Genomic DNA, 17,500 nt, shown 5'->3' on the forward strand with positions numbered 1-17,500 from the left:
TTTAATGTTCAAGCAATTGTGTAGTTACCTCTGCAGCTTAATGATTCACTCCATCGTCCAGCCGCTGCGCTCCCTTCCAAGCACATCATCACTGACACATCGCCGACTGGCACGTAACCATGGAAACAGGACAGTGTTGCCAAGGAGCCGATCTGGTGGCTACTAAGGTAGGAGATGGAGCCAGAGGCTACATTGACCGCGGCACAGTAGCGTTGACGTTCTGCGATGTGGAAATAGAGCAAATAACAACAGCAGTTGTGGAGTGTAACATCAGCACCAACAGCAACAGCAACAGCAACAGCAACAGCAACAGGTGGAGATGGAACAACCGTGGCAACAGCAGGAGCAGCAGAAGATTCAAAAGAAACAAAATACCAGCAACAGCTGCACAATAGGGAAATAGAAATCTAGCCATTTTTTTTACAGAATTACGACAGACATGCTGTGCATGCCATGGCAAATTGTATGGAGACGAATATCCAAAATGCAGGTCTTCCAAATTTTTAGAAAGCGAGTTTTTGAGCCGGTTGTAAGTACAGTAAAACCTGTAACTAACGACCACCCCTTGGTGCCCGGAAAAGTGGTCGTTAGTGGCAGGTGGTCTTTAGTTAGAGGTTTGCACCGCGCGACCATATATGGATCCCATTATATGATATGTATGTCAAAATGCAGATAATACAATCCCCCACCACTTGCGCACTGACATTCTTCTTTCAGATCATACAACACTTGGAGAGAGAGAAAATCAAGTTTTTTATACACCGGAAGCGATATGTCGACTCACTGGATGTAGTGCAGCGTAAACTGTACTGGTGTGTACCAGACTAACAGTACATGATGCGGCGATGTTGCGAGTTTTCGCACCTTTCACTGGCCTGTGTTCCGTACAGGTGAGTACATAATACCGTAGCATGCAGGGAGTCGGGACTCCCTGCCTGGTACTGGTAGCATGCTAGCTAGTCAGCACAGACTGTCAGTGTGACCTGGTGTAGTGGTGAGTCTGGTGACTGAGCTGTGTGATTGCACTTCGACAGAGAGCCGCTCAGTCTTAGTTTCTCCTTTGAGTAGTAACATCGATCAAAGAGCGCTTTGGATGCGTTCTCCAAGACGTTTCCTATCATGTTTGTTCTTGACAGCACTTGAAATTATGACAGGTGTAGTGCAATCCACACTGATTCCACAGTAAAAATGAGACTGCGCTCATTTGTCCAGCTGTAGTATCGAAACGACCATGGAAAATCATCAAAATTTCGAGAAGGAGCTTCAAGCAATGTTTGATTTGCGACATCGCGGTCGCTAGTTACGGGTCAAAATTCGACATTGGGACAAGAAAAGGCGGTCGCTGGTCGCGTTCAGCAGGTAGTCGCTAGTCACAGTGCATTTTGAATGTGAGACCGTTCGTGCCTGACAAAGTGGTCGGTAGTACCAGGCCGGTCGCTAGTCACGGTGGTCTTTAGTTACAGGTTTTACTGTACTCGTTTTGAGCCTGTATTAAAATTATTGTCTGGTTGTCGACTTTCTATCATTAATAGCATGTTCCCTTTGAAGCATACTAGCAGCATATGGAGTCCACAGCTTCGCTAATGCTGAAGTACGTGTCGCAAAATTCCGGATACTTTGCCACACCAGTTTCATTGCACTGGGCCCGCATGAGTAGGATACTGTGGTGGATATTGAAATCGGGGTGAAGCAGCGACTGGGGTCGGTACCCATAGGGCTATACTGCCTGAGCGCTTACATACACTGCAGTTAGTTCACTGTAGTCTGTAGTTAGCTAATAACGACTGTAATGTAGACCAGGTTGTACTAAAAGGAAAGGTAAAAATTTTAGTACAGTCAACGTCGCTAATAACGACTGCCGATATAACGACAATTCGTGAATAACGACAGAATGTCCATGCCCAGAGCAAAGTTCCATCCAACTGTAATACATATAATGAGACTTCGGGTGTAACGACACTTCCGCGCGAATAAGGACACTTTTTTGATGCCCCGCCGCCGGGTGTCGTTATAAGCAAAGTTGACTGTAGTTCTTTTTTGCGCCTACTTTTGCACCCCATCGACCAACTCACGCAATCATGTTCATAATTACACTATAAGCCCGGATCATCCATTTGCGCTATGACCCAAGCTTGCAGCCTATATCAATCACATCTTCTGAAAATTGTAGTCAAGTTGCTGTCTGATGATCGGTTAAAACCGCGGAACTCAGTGTTACAGCAGAAACGCGTTTGATTCCTCTCAAGTGTGTGACAGGCATGGCGTGGAGCCCGCCCCACCTAACAGGACTGACCAGACATGTTGTATGCATATTCTATTTTATTTTATACCTTGGATGAAGTTTTCCTTTAGTCATATTGGTGTTGTTGCTAACGGCTTTTGTTGACGTCACTTCTGTCATTTCATTGGATCGTATTACTCTTCAGACATCAATCCTGAATGGCATAAGCGAAAGTGGCACCCCCGCCACCTACGCAGACATGCTTTTAATAATAATAATAATAATGTGTGTACACTGCAGTTCACGTACACACTGCCAACCCTGAACCAGCAGTGCTCATGGCTGCAAGGCCAGCGCCCCGGCAGTGGTCGCTTGAGTTCCCGGCGGATATCCAAAACAGTACATGGCAAACATCACGCAACTGCATTGTAAATAATAGGGGTTGCCAACTGACAACCGCTCTATTTAGTTGCAATTCACTCTTGGCGCATGCGCTGGATGAAAATCCTTTTATTATTGATGTCGAAAAATTATTGACGTTTCAAGCCAGTCACCCATCGTCTGACGATTGCCGGTTGACAAATCCCCTTTAAGTAAGCCTCTTTCTTGCAAACGCTTGTTTTATCATTGCTATATATTGCCCTTACTTGACTACTGTGATACTGCATGGTCTGGCATAACTACTACTGTATTGAACAAGCTAGAAACCCATAACCGCATTCTCCTTTAAAAAAACTTATTCAGCAAAGATCGTCGCTTTCCCTCCGCTAGCCTTTACGAAATTGCCAAGATCAGTCCCCTTTCCACTCGACATAAGCACCATCTCTGTGTCACAGTCTCATACATAAAATATTAAAAATAAAATACCCTTGCATATGCAGGCTTATACTTGGTTCTCCGAAACACGGAATACCCGGAACTCATTCAGTCTCCCACGCGCTGACTCCACCCTATTCACTAGATCCCCGATCTTTGCTGGCTATGTGTTTTGGGCAACATTACCTACGCAGGCCAAGACTAGCACGTCGATGGATAATTTTGTTGCTAAAATCTCTGCTCAATTATAGGTTTCGTGTATTTGCATGACATCCTGCTGGTTTGTCTCCTCCTTTGCCTTCTTTGCCTTTTATTTGTATTCTTTTACCTGTTTTACTGCTGTGGTTGGCTTTCACCCTTGTCTCAGTTTTACTGGCCGTCATCATGATGTGCCATGAGATAATGATATAAATACAAAAATACACAACAGAACAACAAGGACAATCAAGGCTTGTTTGCTGCTACTTTAAGTTTCATGCTCACGCAATCATCAGGCAAATACAAAAATACAAAGTACATGGCAAACAGCAGGAAAACAAGGCTGCTCCATGTAACAGTGTAGCAATGAGAACTAGTCAGAACATCGTGTTCCATGCGAAGTCGACTTACTAAAGCATTGCAGTGAGTTTGACCATCGTCCGGTTGTATGGCTGAGTTGGCGGCATGTTGTCGTGTGCAGAGAGCTGCCCTTCTCGTAACCATGGTTACACACAGGTGTCGCCTTGCTATGTATGGCACGCTGTCCATCGTAGACAACTTTGCCGTTCTCCACCGTCAGTAGAGGGCAAAAGCCGATCAAGACTGCAGACATGAACAAACAAATGCACACGAACGCGCACACAAAAACATGTGTGCATACACACATAGACACATACACACAGACATAGACACACACCGGGACACACACACACACGTACACAAACACCCATTTGCAATTTTATAACATTGCGTGCTACTTTCCGCCCTCACAATTCACTACATACCTGAGTGCAACTCTGAAAAGACGAACCCTACGGGGAGCAAAAAAGCGTATTTACTATTTAGGCACAAGGCTATACTCCAATACAGAGCAGTACAAAAACCGTGCTCGAGACGATTTCTACGCTAAACAAGCATACCAGCACATCGGCACGTCGTCCCTACATCCCCTATGTTTTGTCCTTTTCCTCGTTTCTTTTGGTTCTCCACCTGTTTTCCAGTAGGGCTGTGTAAATAGTAAAAATAAAAAATTTAAAATATATCTTATCAGAATTTGTGCTGGGCGAGTTCCAGTGCACTCTATGCATAAGGCCATGGTAAAAAATATCTTTGATTCTCAAGTACGCGCGCATCGATTTTTGGTGGCTGTTGTGTCCCTCAGTCAAGTCATATTATTATGACTTCTCACGAGCATGCGCACTAGAGATGCATGCTCGTGTGAAGTTGGTTTTGGGATGTTCGGAGGCAGTCTTCTCTTGCTGCAGCTGAGTCTGGTTGAAGATAATTACATTCCGAGTTCAGAGCAGTTCAGAGTGAGCCAGTTACGTGTGTGTATAAACTGCATGATTAGATCATTGTATGGTCTAGGCAGGGACCATACAAATGGCGACGAATACTTACTTGCCCTACGCCGCCACCATCGAGCCTTTCGACGGGGGTGATTTCAAAGACTATCGCGAACGCGTTGAATTTTTCTTCTGTGCCAATAGTATTGGTGTCGTGGCGTCCAATGCCTCTTCTGGTGAAAAGAGAGCAGCGGAGAAGAGAATGACAGCGCATCTAATTTCCCTGCTCTCTAAGACGGTCTACTCAACCTTGAAATCCCTGATCCTACCTGACGAGATCGCGTCAAAGAAGTATGACGAGCTTTGTGCTGTACTGGAGAAATACTACAAAAAGAACACTACCCCAACCACCGCCGCTTTTCAGTTTCGCCAAGTCTCCCAAGCTCCGGGTGAAACTACAGTCGATTTTGCTAATAAACTCAAGCGTGCTGCTGTCGATTGTCAATTTGGCTCCCATCGTGACCGAGCCCTCACGGACCAGTTTATTTCGGGCATGGCAAGCTCGACGATACGACGGAAATTGTTACTCTCCAAGGAGTCCGATATTGACACGTTTGAGAAAGTCATCGACCTGGCTAGCAAGGAGGAACTGGCCATTTCCTACTCAAAACAATTCACTGCACCCTCTGCTGCTTCTGCGTCGATCGGGTCTCCCACGGACATTCCCGTACACATGACGAAGGAACGTCGATCCACCAAGCAGCCGATGGCGTCCGGAAAGCGTTGTTTTCGCTGCGGGTCGGATATGCACCTGGCAAACAAGTGTCGACATAAGGACGCCGAGTGCCGGTACTGCCACAAACGGGGGCATCTGGAGAAGGTTTGTCGTACTAAACTGCAGAGAGACAAGCGTGACTGTCACCATGTCATGGGTGAGGATCTTTCTACCTCCGACTCTGACTGTGAAGACGCAGGTGAGAGCGTTCCAATGTATACTGTACGTGATACTACAGGCAGCGTACCCCCGTTTGCTGTGGATGTTGTAATCAATGAGGTACCCATCCCTATTCGCATGGAAGTTGATACTGGCAGTGGTGTGTCCATACTAAATAAACGGGATTTCGAGAAGCTGGGTGGGGTTCTGTCTACCTTACCTAAATCCACCGTACTGTTGAGGGGTTTCTCTGATAAGCCTATTACCTGCCTGGGCGAGCTTGAAATGAATGTCACCTTGAATGGTACGACAGCGCCCGTTAAGCTCAGAGTTGTAGATGTCTCGGGACCATCCCTTTTGGGAAGGGACATGCTACAACTGTTTCAATTACCATGGAATGAAATCTTCTCTGTCAAAACTAGAATTGATGAAACCGTGGCACAAATTCAACTGCGTGAGGAAATTATGGCCCAATTTCCAGATCTGTTTGATTCTACCTCAATGGGCAAACTAAACACAATGAAGGTCAACCTGCGTGTTGACGACGCACACCCGGTTTTCCTCAAGCCTCGCAAAGTCCCATTTGCAATTACTGAGAAATACGATGAGGCTCTTGATCAACTCGAGCGCGATGGCATTCTCGAGAAAGTTGAATATTCACAATGGGCAACGCCAACTGTTCCGGTCAAAAAGCCGGATGGCTCGATTCGCATTTGTGCGGATTACTCGCGCACTCTGAATGCACATTCACCGCTGGAAAGCTATCCGCTACCTACAATCGCTGAGATCCGCGCTAAATTGTCAGGCGGTACGAAATTCACCAAAATCGATCTCAAGCAGGCGTATCAACAGTCAGCCCTACACCAACAACCACGACAATACCTACGGATAGTGAGTCTGAGTCTAGAATGCCAACACCATCGACACCTGGTCAGAACACTAGTACGACCCGGTCCGGCCGCCAGGTTGTCATACCTGAACGGTACCGCACTCAAGCCAAGTAGTGGTTTCCAGTTACTGCAGTGGTCATGAACTGTATTATAATGTGTATACAAATCTTGTTTCTGTAAATAGTTCAAATAATTATAGGTATTAGCCGTCATAAATACATGAATAGTTACTATGTCAGCCATGGGTATCGGTTATAATTCTATAGCGAATGATGACATAATTGGTTGCAGATCAGACACTCGCATAGTAGCCATCCATACGTATTTGAACCACTCTTATTACTGTTTTCCATGTTCGTCTTTTTCTAGTGGTGGGGGAATTGTTGTGTCCCTCAGTCAAGTCATATTATTATGACTTCTCACGAGCATGCGCACTAGAGATGCATGCTCGTGTGAAGTTGGTTTTGGGATGTTCGGAGGCAGTCTTCTCTTGCTGCAGCTGAGTCTGGTTGAAGATAATTACATTCCGAGTTCAGAGCAGTTCAGAGTGAGCCAGTTACGTGTGTGTATAAACTGCATGATTAGATCATTGTATGGTCTAGGCAGGGACCATACAGTGGCGCACCGACGATTTTTTTTATTTCTATGCATGCATATGCGTGCATGAAAACGGTCAATGCGAAAGGCATGAATCCGGGAGTAGAAAAATACCGGTATTTTTCTACTCCCTGGCCTGAATAATAAAATAATTATAAATTAATTATGAACCTGTGACGTACACATGTATATGTGTGACCCTATCTTTGGAAATAAAAAAATTGTGGGAATTAAAATAAAAAATCGCTCGCTCGCACCGATTTTCAGAGGCCCATGACCTGAGAATCAACTTTATTTTTTACCATGGCCTAACTTGCACTAAACATCCTCGTTGAAACACTATGGCTCATGGTTCTCCCAATGACCATGATTTCACAGTGCCGAGGTGACAACGGGGCTTACTATTTTTATTACTTTTATTTTTACAATGATCACAGCTCACAGCCAAAGACCAAAAAATTGCATAGTGGGAGCATAACAGTACGAAGTAGTGGTTGCGACTTCGGGGAGAGCAGTATATAAGTGGTGCTCTTCAGGCACAATCTTCCTCAGCCTACTCAAGCTCAACTGATGAGGGGTGAATTCCCCGAAACACTGTGTATTGAGCAGGGAGTGGTGCTTTCTTGCAGGTTTGCCGAGTCGAAGGTTCGATGGACTTCTCGTGTGCTCTGGATGCCAGTCGTGAGTCAGTCAAGTGTCAAGTAAAGTCGGCGGAATAGTGTGAGCATAGTCAAAAAAATAATTAAAAATTGCATAGTGGGAGCATAGTGATGGGGCTTATGCAAGATACTCCCACTATTTGATCTTGAGGGGCAAGTCCACTAAAATGGTACACACTGTGATACCAATCCTGCATCAAAGAGTCATAAACTGTGTGCGATCATACCCACAAATTGTACTACAACTGGCTGTACCTGCCAAATATGGGACCAGTTGCCCCTCGGGAAGGTGGCGGCCATGTTTTATGCATAAACCCCATTCTTGCAAGCAAGAGTAAACGCTTCACACTGATCTAACCTACCTGTGCAAATGGGCTTTCCCCACTCTCCCACGCCTGCTGACTTGGTAGCACACGTCACCGTGTCTTTCAGAGCATGGTAACCAGGGTTACACGAGACCGCTGCCGTGGCACCCAGTGCCCGTGCTCGTGGGAAAGTCATGAAACCGTTGGCAAAGCTTAAGATTGGCGGGCAATAGAAGTTGTTAACTGTGGGGACACGAACACATGTTGGAAGATTGCTTGTGCACCAGATGCATTGTTTTAAACACAATAAGGGGCCGTCCGGGGTTACCAATAGTTCTTGGAAAATGAAAGTTTTAGTATTTTTCAGCACCCACCCATCTACCTTTTCTGCAGGTAAAACGAATTCCAATAAAATACTGATGTCAATTTTCGACACCCAGAAGTAACTGGGCATTCTCCATCTGCATTCAATAATTATTTTCAAAACGAAACTCCTTCAAACCCACCCACCCCCAAACAAAAACTTTTCGTTTTGAAAATACTATTGGTAACACGGACGGTTGGTTGGACGGCCCCTAAGGTAGCAGTGGGATCCTAGTAATTCAAAGCTAAAATTGCACATTTAACACTCAGATACTGGGCCAGTAAATATGATTAAAATAGTAGAAATCACATTGAAACGAGTTATGAAGCAACTTTCCACGACTGCAACAAGATTATAAAAAGCAGTCAGAAGATGCGATAACAGAGCTAGGTCTCAGGTCGTTGAATATCTCAGTAGCCGGTCAGTTTGTGCCCTGTTATCGCACTTTTTGACTGCTTATTATCTTGTTACAGTCGTGGATAGTTGCTTCATAACTCAATTCCATGTGAGTTCTTCTATTTTAAAAGTGCACAGCAAATACTCATAACATCCTACTAGTTGTTTAATCACATACTTCGAAGTAGTGTAAATTATACTAAATTTGTGCCCCTCAAAATTTCGCCATTTCATGATTTTCGGCATGACGACAGGGGTTAATTTTCAAATCACCAAAGCCAATGTGAGGAATTTCATCAGCGTTTTAGTTTTGGCGTTTTGGGTCGGTGCCGAATATAGCGGAAATTGCATGTAAATAGATGCTGAAAATTTGTATAATTACAATATCGCAAAATGCCTTATATTATGTTATAATGCTGACAACCGACATGCCGAGTAGAGCTTGCTCATGCACAATGACCTGTCCAGTACCTTGCAAACTGCACACACCGTTCAAAGGCCCATTTCCCAGTTTTTCTAGGAAATTCTTATGACAGAACAAAGAAGGACTGATTGACAAGAAATGCTGGACGTTCCTTATCAGCAAAATATCACACATTTTACGTATCTAATATTGACTGAGTACGAGGTCAATATAGGAAATGAGAGCCGAGAAAAAGGCCGAGGCAAAGCCGAGGTCTTTTACGAGGTTCTTTTTTCCTATACCGACCAAGTACGAAATGAATATTAGATTAATCACAACAAACAGTCCGTATTTCAAATTCCAGAACGACAACCTCATGATTCCCGATTTTATGATCGCACAACCGTTGCACCATCACCTACTCATACCAGTGACCATGTATGGGCTACTGCATGCTGCTCGCATTGTGCCATTGTTGCACAACCCGGCAAAGTACAGTGGTGACCATGCATTGAAGGCACCTTTCAGCTGCCCAACCCATATGCAGTCAAGCTGAAATCATGTGAAAACATTTCTGCCTTTGTTCGTGATCTCTCAGACCATTTCCCGTAAACCTAATAATACAACTTGATTTGCATCCCAATATCTTCTTTATTGTTGTTGTTCTGATTTGCACTTGTTTTTCTTTCTTCTTTTTTTGCCATGGCTGGCTATAATCGTCCTCACCTCCTCCTTGATTGACCTTGGCCATGAGTGTGTGCGTAATAATAATAATAATAATAATAATAATAAATATAGGCAGTCACTATAGCCCTAAGGAAAGAAATATGCAGGAATTTTTGACTGCTTGGGTATAGCGATAATCAGTGGCAGTCGATACTCAGAGAGTGATCACAATTTTTGACAATATAGAGGGGTTTGTGGGACCTATAATGAGATTTACACGCTCAGTATGAGGTTCAAATTTGTCAAACGGAACGATGGTTGGTCTCAAAGGTCTAGTGAATTGTAGCATTCAGTCTCTGCTCGAGTTTCATGCTATGTGAAGTAATCATCAGGAGGTTATGGCTGATCTTTCTGCTGTAGAAAGTCGAGTCCTGTTTTATTCAAAGCCCCACATTAAGTGATTAATAGCCAGAAGGCACTGTAGACAGCATTAGTAGTGGTAGTAGTATTTTTTTATTTCACTTTGGCAATCCCCACAGACAGAAAGTCTTTTTACAAGGTACCCTAGGTGAGTGCGTGGAATAGACTCGGCGAAGAAAAACGGTGGCTGCATATTATGCCAAAAGTCATTTGACCAGTGCTCTGCGAAAACCGACCTTAGGTGCTATTTTGGCGAAATTGAGTTTGTGCTGGATTGTTGACCCATGACCCTTTCTTCAACTTCTGGTGAAGTTTGAGATGGATTGCATACATATTCAGTTAGATACAATGACAATTTCTTTGCACTATTCCTAAAATATTTTGAGGAAAAGTAGCAAAATTCCTGGATTTCATGCTACATTTTGGAGCCAATGCTGTGAGAATTCAAGCAGCACGATTGCAGCCAAACTTTGCAGAATAAATCTGTATGTCATAATCTTCAAAATGAAAGGTTTATGATGGCATTGGATCTTCCTGTTGTGGAGATAGACACATTCTTTCTCTCTTCCGTGGATGGTGTTGCTCACGAATCTGCTGGAAGAGGTATTTGGCTCTGTATGAGGATATGCCAGCCAGAGTGATGGGTAGAGGCAGGTGCAAAGTAGTGAAGAAGCTCGGATCAATGCCGGGTTAAAGGATATTGATAGTTTTATCTGGTACTGGTAGTAGAACATCTACTTATGTCTACATCTGCCGCACACATTGTTTCATAATCGGTGATATCATGGCAGTCTCTTTTCCAAATCTTGCCCGCCAAACGTACTGTATGCAGCTTTGCCACCAGGATTTGTGAACGCCTGGTGAACAAGCTTCTTCGTAGTGATACTGGGCAAATACATGTAGGTTGGTACTGGCTTGTTGTGCCCATGTTAGGATCTGCAGGTTAAGGGAGGCCATGAGCTATGGCATAATGCTCAATAAAATGCTTCAGCTCCACAACATCTTCCACAGGCAGCGCATTCCAGAGTTCATTCAATTCCTGTGTTGAGCTGATTTCACTTGCACTGACACTGTGACAGCAGCCTGCACAGATTTCAGCACCCAGGGCTTGATCCTGGGCTGGAGGCATACACAAAGACTTCCTGACATGCATGTACATGACTTCCACACCAGCCACTGACTGTAGTCTTCAGGCCAGGAGTTCAGAGTAGTATTGTTGAGCCCCATCTTATCACATCTCCCAGCATGCTGGACGCGCTGGGTAGCCTCACCACGGATCCTGAGCACGTCTAGCTTTCCGCCTACACACAAGCAGCGCTCTGACTTGGTCAGGACGTGCACTGTGTGCGCTGTAAATGTAAAGCAAGGTTTCAAGTGTCACACTCTTGAAACAGCACCATTGCGGAACAACTACAGCCCTTGTCAAACTTGTCGCGCGCCTCCTGGATTGTAGACAGTAGTTGAACCGATTTTTCTTGGTCTGCACTCTGCTTATTGCCGGCATTGAGGGGCTGGGCTGGTGGCAAAACTGACGCCTGATCGAAATTCTCCTCCGCATGGCCGTCCAGCTCGATCAGCGTTGCGTCCTGCGATTCCACATCCAACTCTCCTTGGCACTGCTGTCATCAGAACTGCGATTGGACCAGGCCAAAAAATGACTATTCATCGTAAAGGAGTTTGGATGAAACCTCTGGAAGAAGCCCACAGCAATTATTTGAGCTCTAGCTACTGTCTTCTGCTTCGTTCCGCCATGACTCTTACCTTGTGATCTTCAAAAATCGACAGACCGTGACGTTTTTTTCTTTTTCTCGAAAAAATTACGAAGCACCTAAGGTCGGTTTTCGCAGAGCGCGGGTCATTTTATCCATCACAAACTTTCAAACTCCAGTAACATTCTAAGCAGTTGGGAATTTTTTTCCCTTAGAAACTGGTATATGCACTGGTTGAGGGAATGGAAAAGGGAAAAGTCTGCAGAAAAAATTGACTGTCACCAACCATGACTAGAACCAGGACCTTCGCTCGAGGCCAGCGATGCTCTAACCACTGAGCTATGCTGTAGCTGTCATCCCAGCTGAGACTGTTCGAAATTTTCTTCAGATTTGGAAACTCGCGCTTCCTGTGAAATTACATGGATGGCACAGTGGTCCCTATGTAACCCAGCACTTTATAGACCAACACACTCTACCCACGGTCAACTGAGAACTTGTGGCCAGGCACAAGGGGTACATGGACGCAGCTAATGGGGTTTCTCGGCACTTGTGCCAGTGGTTGTGAGACTTATCCACTCACCCCACCATTAGGCACTGCATCTGCGGCTAGGGTTTACCGGGTGTTAGCGGCCGTTGTGAGTTCCCTTCGGAAACGAACAAGATAATTTACTTTTCATTTACCCCCCCCCCCCAAAACCAGCACAATTTTCAGTAACCAAAATGTCCTCTTCATGCACATTGCAGCAGTAAATCAGATTTGTTTATCCAGCACCCTTCGTTATCCGGCACGAATGGCGCCAGATTATAGAGAGATCAATGTATCCATTCTTGAAGCTGTTAATGATTTCATGAATTCAGAACTCAGATGGTGAGCCAAGGGAAAAAATTGTAACATGGAAATTGTGAGCACAAGTTGTGCGATCGAGTCCACCAATTAAACCAGTTGTCAGTTTTGATGTCAGTTGTGTGCTAGATTGTGCACGTCTGACTGTTCAAAGTCTGATTTAGTTGGTGGCCTGGATCGCATAACTTGTGTCCGCAATTTCCATGTTACAGATTTCAAGAATGGTCAGGGTAGGACTGTGCACAGTGGTATAAGACAACCACACACTACAACTGTTTGTTTCTTTGTTGTGCATTTATTTATCGTCGTTCAACCAAACAGGCAATGGTGCCTTCTCATAAGGAGACGACTTAGAAGAGGAGAGGGCAGAAAGACAGTGGGCAGGGGACAAAAAACAGGCACGGAAGGGAGATAGAATGGAGAGGATTATGCAACTCACCTGAACACTTTGGAGTGGCGCTCCAGGCACCGAACGTGAGATCAGCAAATTGGCAGTTGAAGGTTACACCGTTCTGTGGCAGGTAGCCTTCACTGCACGTAAGGCTAGCGGTATCGCCAGCCTTACGCGAACCGGTATAGACGAGTTTTCCGTTAGAAGGAAGCTGTTCGCGACAGTAGTTGCTTTTCACTGTTGAGGGAAATTGCAGCAAGCGAAGCACGAGAAAATAGTAAATGAGAAACCACCGGAGGATGTACCAGCCACACATTCTGCGCTAACATTGCACTGCTAGCCCCTGCCTTCAAGAACCACACACTCTGCACACACAGCCTCCTGCCTAAAATAACACCGCTAGCCCCCACATTCTCACAATACTTTTTATACCACCCTCTCCTGGCATATATGCCGGCATAGTCAGCACCCAATCTTCATGTTGCCTGATGATTGCGTGAGCATGAAACTCGAAGTAGCAGCAAACAAGCCTTGATCGTCCTTGTTGTTCTGTTCTGTAACTGAGAAACTATGTAAAGCTACAGCTGAAGATGGTCTGAAAAACTGTACTGGCAATATGAATTGGTGTTCAAGTGGAGCCTCATTCTGCCTTCCACTCACCAGAGCCTTGTCTTCTCTGAAAAATCTAGTAAAAATGTACTTAGCCTACAATATTGTCGGTCGCTGAAGAACTGGCGGGGGGGGGGGGGGCAGCCTCCTAGCCTAGACCGTTCTTATTCCATGTATTACAGTGCATGCACAGTTGAGTCACCGTGTATACATTGGTATGCTGTGCTCGGTAAAATTGTAGGCCGTTTGTTCTTCTACACTCCGTTCTTCGGCGCCGAACAGCACTGCATACTAACTTCAGGCTTCTGACAAGCAACATTTCGACATTTTCCCACAAGTACATTTGACGCCTTCTTGTCAGGTGAATACAGGCAGAAAAAATGAAACTATCCAGTACGAACACCAGTATGCAATGCAAAGGTGATGAAGGCAGCAGTAAGATCAGTGGGGAGAAAAACACAATATAAAGAATTTTGTAACATGGAAATTGTGGGCTTTTAAGTTATGGGATAGAGTCCACCAGCTAAACCAGATGTTGAACAAGACGTGCAAAATCTAGCACAACACTGACTTGGACAAAAACCGACAAAACTTGGAATGTAGCTTGTGCTCGGCTCGATGGCGCAAGCCTTCCCCTCTTTGGAATTAGCACTAATATCCATGAACCTTCCAAGTTGGAAGGCCGTTGGTTAGCGCTATGGAGCAGTGCTCAAGCTGACTTTCATGACTGTCTCTGTACTGGTGCTCCTTGTCAGTGTTGTGCTAGATTGTGCATATCTGACTGTTCAAAATCTGGTTTAGTTGGTGGACTGGATTGCATATTAAACTTGTGCCCACAATTTCCATGTGACAAACTTGTGTTCCTTGGATCACCATCTGAGTACCGTATATAAAGAATGTTGATTCTCTAGCCTCAGCTGGATAATGCTTGCCTTTCAGCCCCACGCTATTTAGTGGGCTTGATTCAGCTCGCCAGTTCAGAACAGCGGGATAATTGAGCACCAGAACTCTTAGCGCAAGATCTATGATAGTCTAAAAACTGTTGACATTCTTTCTGGTCCTTCGGTGAGGGAGCTGGTGAGAGTCGCAAGAAAAATGGTTTGGTTGGCTAAGCGTCCACAGTGGGTTAAAACGAAGGTGGACTACTCACGTTCTCTGTGCACACTATGGGCCGCCTTAATTAAGCGAAGAAATTCACGCTTCTCGTGAGACTCGGCTTAGACTCGACTTAGCGCAAAAACCCGCCTTTAATGCTTCTCGGAAAAGTTCAACAAAATATCAAAATGCTGTCCTTGAAATGTTTGTTGCGAGAGCGGTGGAAAGCAAGGGCATAATCGCGACCGCAAATTCAAGGACGTCCCTTTGGGCATTTTTCGCGAGCTTTTCATGACCGCTCTCCAGCTCATTTCCACTGAACCCGGGCCATAGTGCTGAGTGATATATCCCCCCCCCCCCCACCAGCAGTTAACCAGCTTGGTTTCCATGGCATTCCTCGGCCATTTCATGTGTACGGATACTCGAGTGGCTGATACATGTACAAACCATGTATCTGTATTCGTACGCCGAATGACACAATCCCTACGATCCGGCAGAGAAAGGAAAAAAAGACTACACGTAAGAAATAGAAGAAAGGAGGATGACGAACGGCTATCTGTAGGTGGCTGCTAAGCTACTAGCAGTGCAGGTGAGGCGTACCGTATTTCCCCGGTTGTAAGGCACACTCGATTATAAGTCGCACCCCCACATTGACGTTTGAACCACATTTTCTCAATACATGCATATAAGTAGGATGCCACACTCGATTGTAAGTCGCATCCCCTTCTTTACCCTTGAAGTTTAGTGTAAAGAGGTGCGACTTGTGTTCGGGAAAATACGCTAGTAGGCTCCTCCGACCGCTGGTCTCGGGCTCCTGGCTGTACTGCATGCAAACATTAATGTTGATATTAGGCCCATCCGCCTGAATCTGCACAGCTTACGTTCACACAGAGCCATGGTGTTCCACCTGCCTGCTGTGAAATTCCCACCCACGCATGTGAGAATGGGTCCACCGTTGACTTCGTAACCAGGGTTACATGACACTGTGATTTGTGCATAGACATGACGTGCCGTGGAGGACAGGATAGAGTTGGCTATACTCAAGCCGGGGCAATACTTTGGCAGGGCTGCACAGGAAAAGAAATGAACAGCAAGATAAACTGAGTGAATATCAACTGAATAGAGCGGTTGACAGTTGACAAACCCCCTTTTATTTACAATGCAGTTGCGTGATGTCCACCACTTTCTGAGTGAACGCTTCAGTAGCTCGCTGTTTAGGACTCCCTGGGAATGGATTAAAAGCACGTACAAGTCAACAGTTGTTGTATAAAAGGCCAGGCCTTGTAGATTGTCCTGACGATGGGTGACTGGCCCGAAACATCATAATTTTTTCGACATCGCCAATAAACGAAGTTTTCATCCAGCGCATGCGCCAAGAGTGAATAGCAACTGAATAGAGTGGTTGCCAGTTGACAAACCTGCTTCTAATTACAGTGCAGTTGTGTGATGTTCATCACTTTCTGAGTGAAGATAAACTGAATTGCACAGTTTGGTTGAGAAGGTGAATCCATTCACAAGTTGCTCCGACAAGGCTAGAAAGCGATGACATCTCAAGTCAACAAAAATGACGAAAGACGAGGGCTTTTGGATCCGCTCTGCACTACTGCACTCTGCCTATATCAAGGTACAGCATGTGTGTATGTCTGTATGTGTGTGTGGGGGGGGGGGGGGGGAGGGAGGGGGAGTATGCCCCTCCTGGAGTATGCATGTATAACACGTTCATGTAGAAAGAGTGTATAAGTGAGCAGGAGGGGCTAGTCCAGCTATTCCCAGTACATGTATCACCCTCCCGTGAGAGAAAACCACCAAACATATATTTTAATTGAGATAACCAATGACAATACCGCATATATTCTATTTCTCACTCTCATTATAATTGTCATATTCGCTTTCATATTATTGGGTTCTATGCCCGTTGGAATTTGCGAATCAAAATAAATACAAACAAACAAACAAACATTCAAACTGCCAAAGGTACGTGGATTTATATAAAAACTGGATCCACGTGGACCCAAAAGTCAATCGTTGTCAAGAGTCTGGGCTGGCTTGAGAGAGAAATAATGCAAACGCTATCATACACACACGTACATGCACACACTAACACACACACACACACACACACACACACATGCACACACATACACGCATGCGATTTCAATATACAGGTGGAATCCTGATAATTCGAATTCGGCTTAATTCGAACATACCGCTTAATTAGAAGTTTTTCCAGGACCGATTTCTGTCAATACGATTCCCACATGAAAAGTTCTGATAATTCGAACCTCGAACCGGACATGTCCGATAAATTCGAAGTTCCACGGATTCCACTTACATAGTAAATGTGTGGAATTTGTGCTGATAATTCGAAGTTAGCAAAGTGTAATTCGAAGTTCACTGTACACTGTACTAGTCAGTTCAGTTTGCATGAGCAGGCTGTGCCGGTCAGTTCAGTATCCGTGAAATCTGTGTCTAAGGTCCATAGCGCAACTCTGCGTGACCATGGGAGCCTTTTGACATACATATTGTGTTGTGGGGTCATGTTTAGATAATTAGAATGTCCGGATAATTAGAAGTTTTTTCCTGGCATTTGGAGGTTCGAATTATCAGGATTCCACCTGTAGTTCTAACCAAGAGTGCACGACGTCCTCACTTTCACATCCTGCCCACTCACACTGGTCCCTGTTTCCGCTCCACTCC

At 45.0% G+C, this 17,500-nt stretch overlaps 1 protein-coding gene across 1 annotated transcript in view; it reads right to left on the bottom strand.

The window, feature by feature from the left end:
* The window catches only part of LOC135821193 (sushi, von Willebrand factor type A, EGF and pentraxin domain-containing protein 1-like), a 108,083-nt gene that overhangs the window by 19,910 nt on the left and 70,673 nt on the right, over positions 1 to 17,500 (bottom strand). The window contains exons 23-27 of the mRNA XM_065334262.1: positions 15,685 to 15,870; positions 13,148 to 13,336; positions 7,964 to 8,149; positions 3,647 to 3,838; positions 29 to 220 (exon numbers count right to left, since the gene is read on the bottom strand). Of these exons, the coding sequence (XP_065190334.1) occupies positions 29 to 220; positions 3,647 to 3,838; positions 7,964 to 8,149; positions 13,148 to 13,336; positions 15,685 to 15,870 (945 nt within the window). The remainder of the gene's footprint in view (positions 1 to 28; positions 221 to 3,646; positions 3,839 to 7,963; positions 8,150 to 13,147; positions 13,337 to 15,684; positions 15,871 to 17,500) is intronic.

The sequence above is a fragment of the Sycon ciliatum genome, chromosome 7, assembly GCF_964019385.1.
Source record: "Sycon ciliatum chromosome 7, ocSycCili1.1, whole genome shotgun sequence".
Taxonomy (NCBI): Eukaryota; Metazoa; Porifera; class Calcarea; order Leucosolenida; family Sycettidae; genus Sycon; species Sycon ciliatum.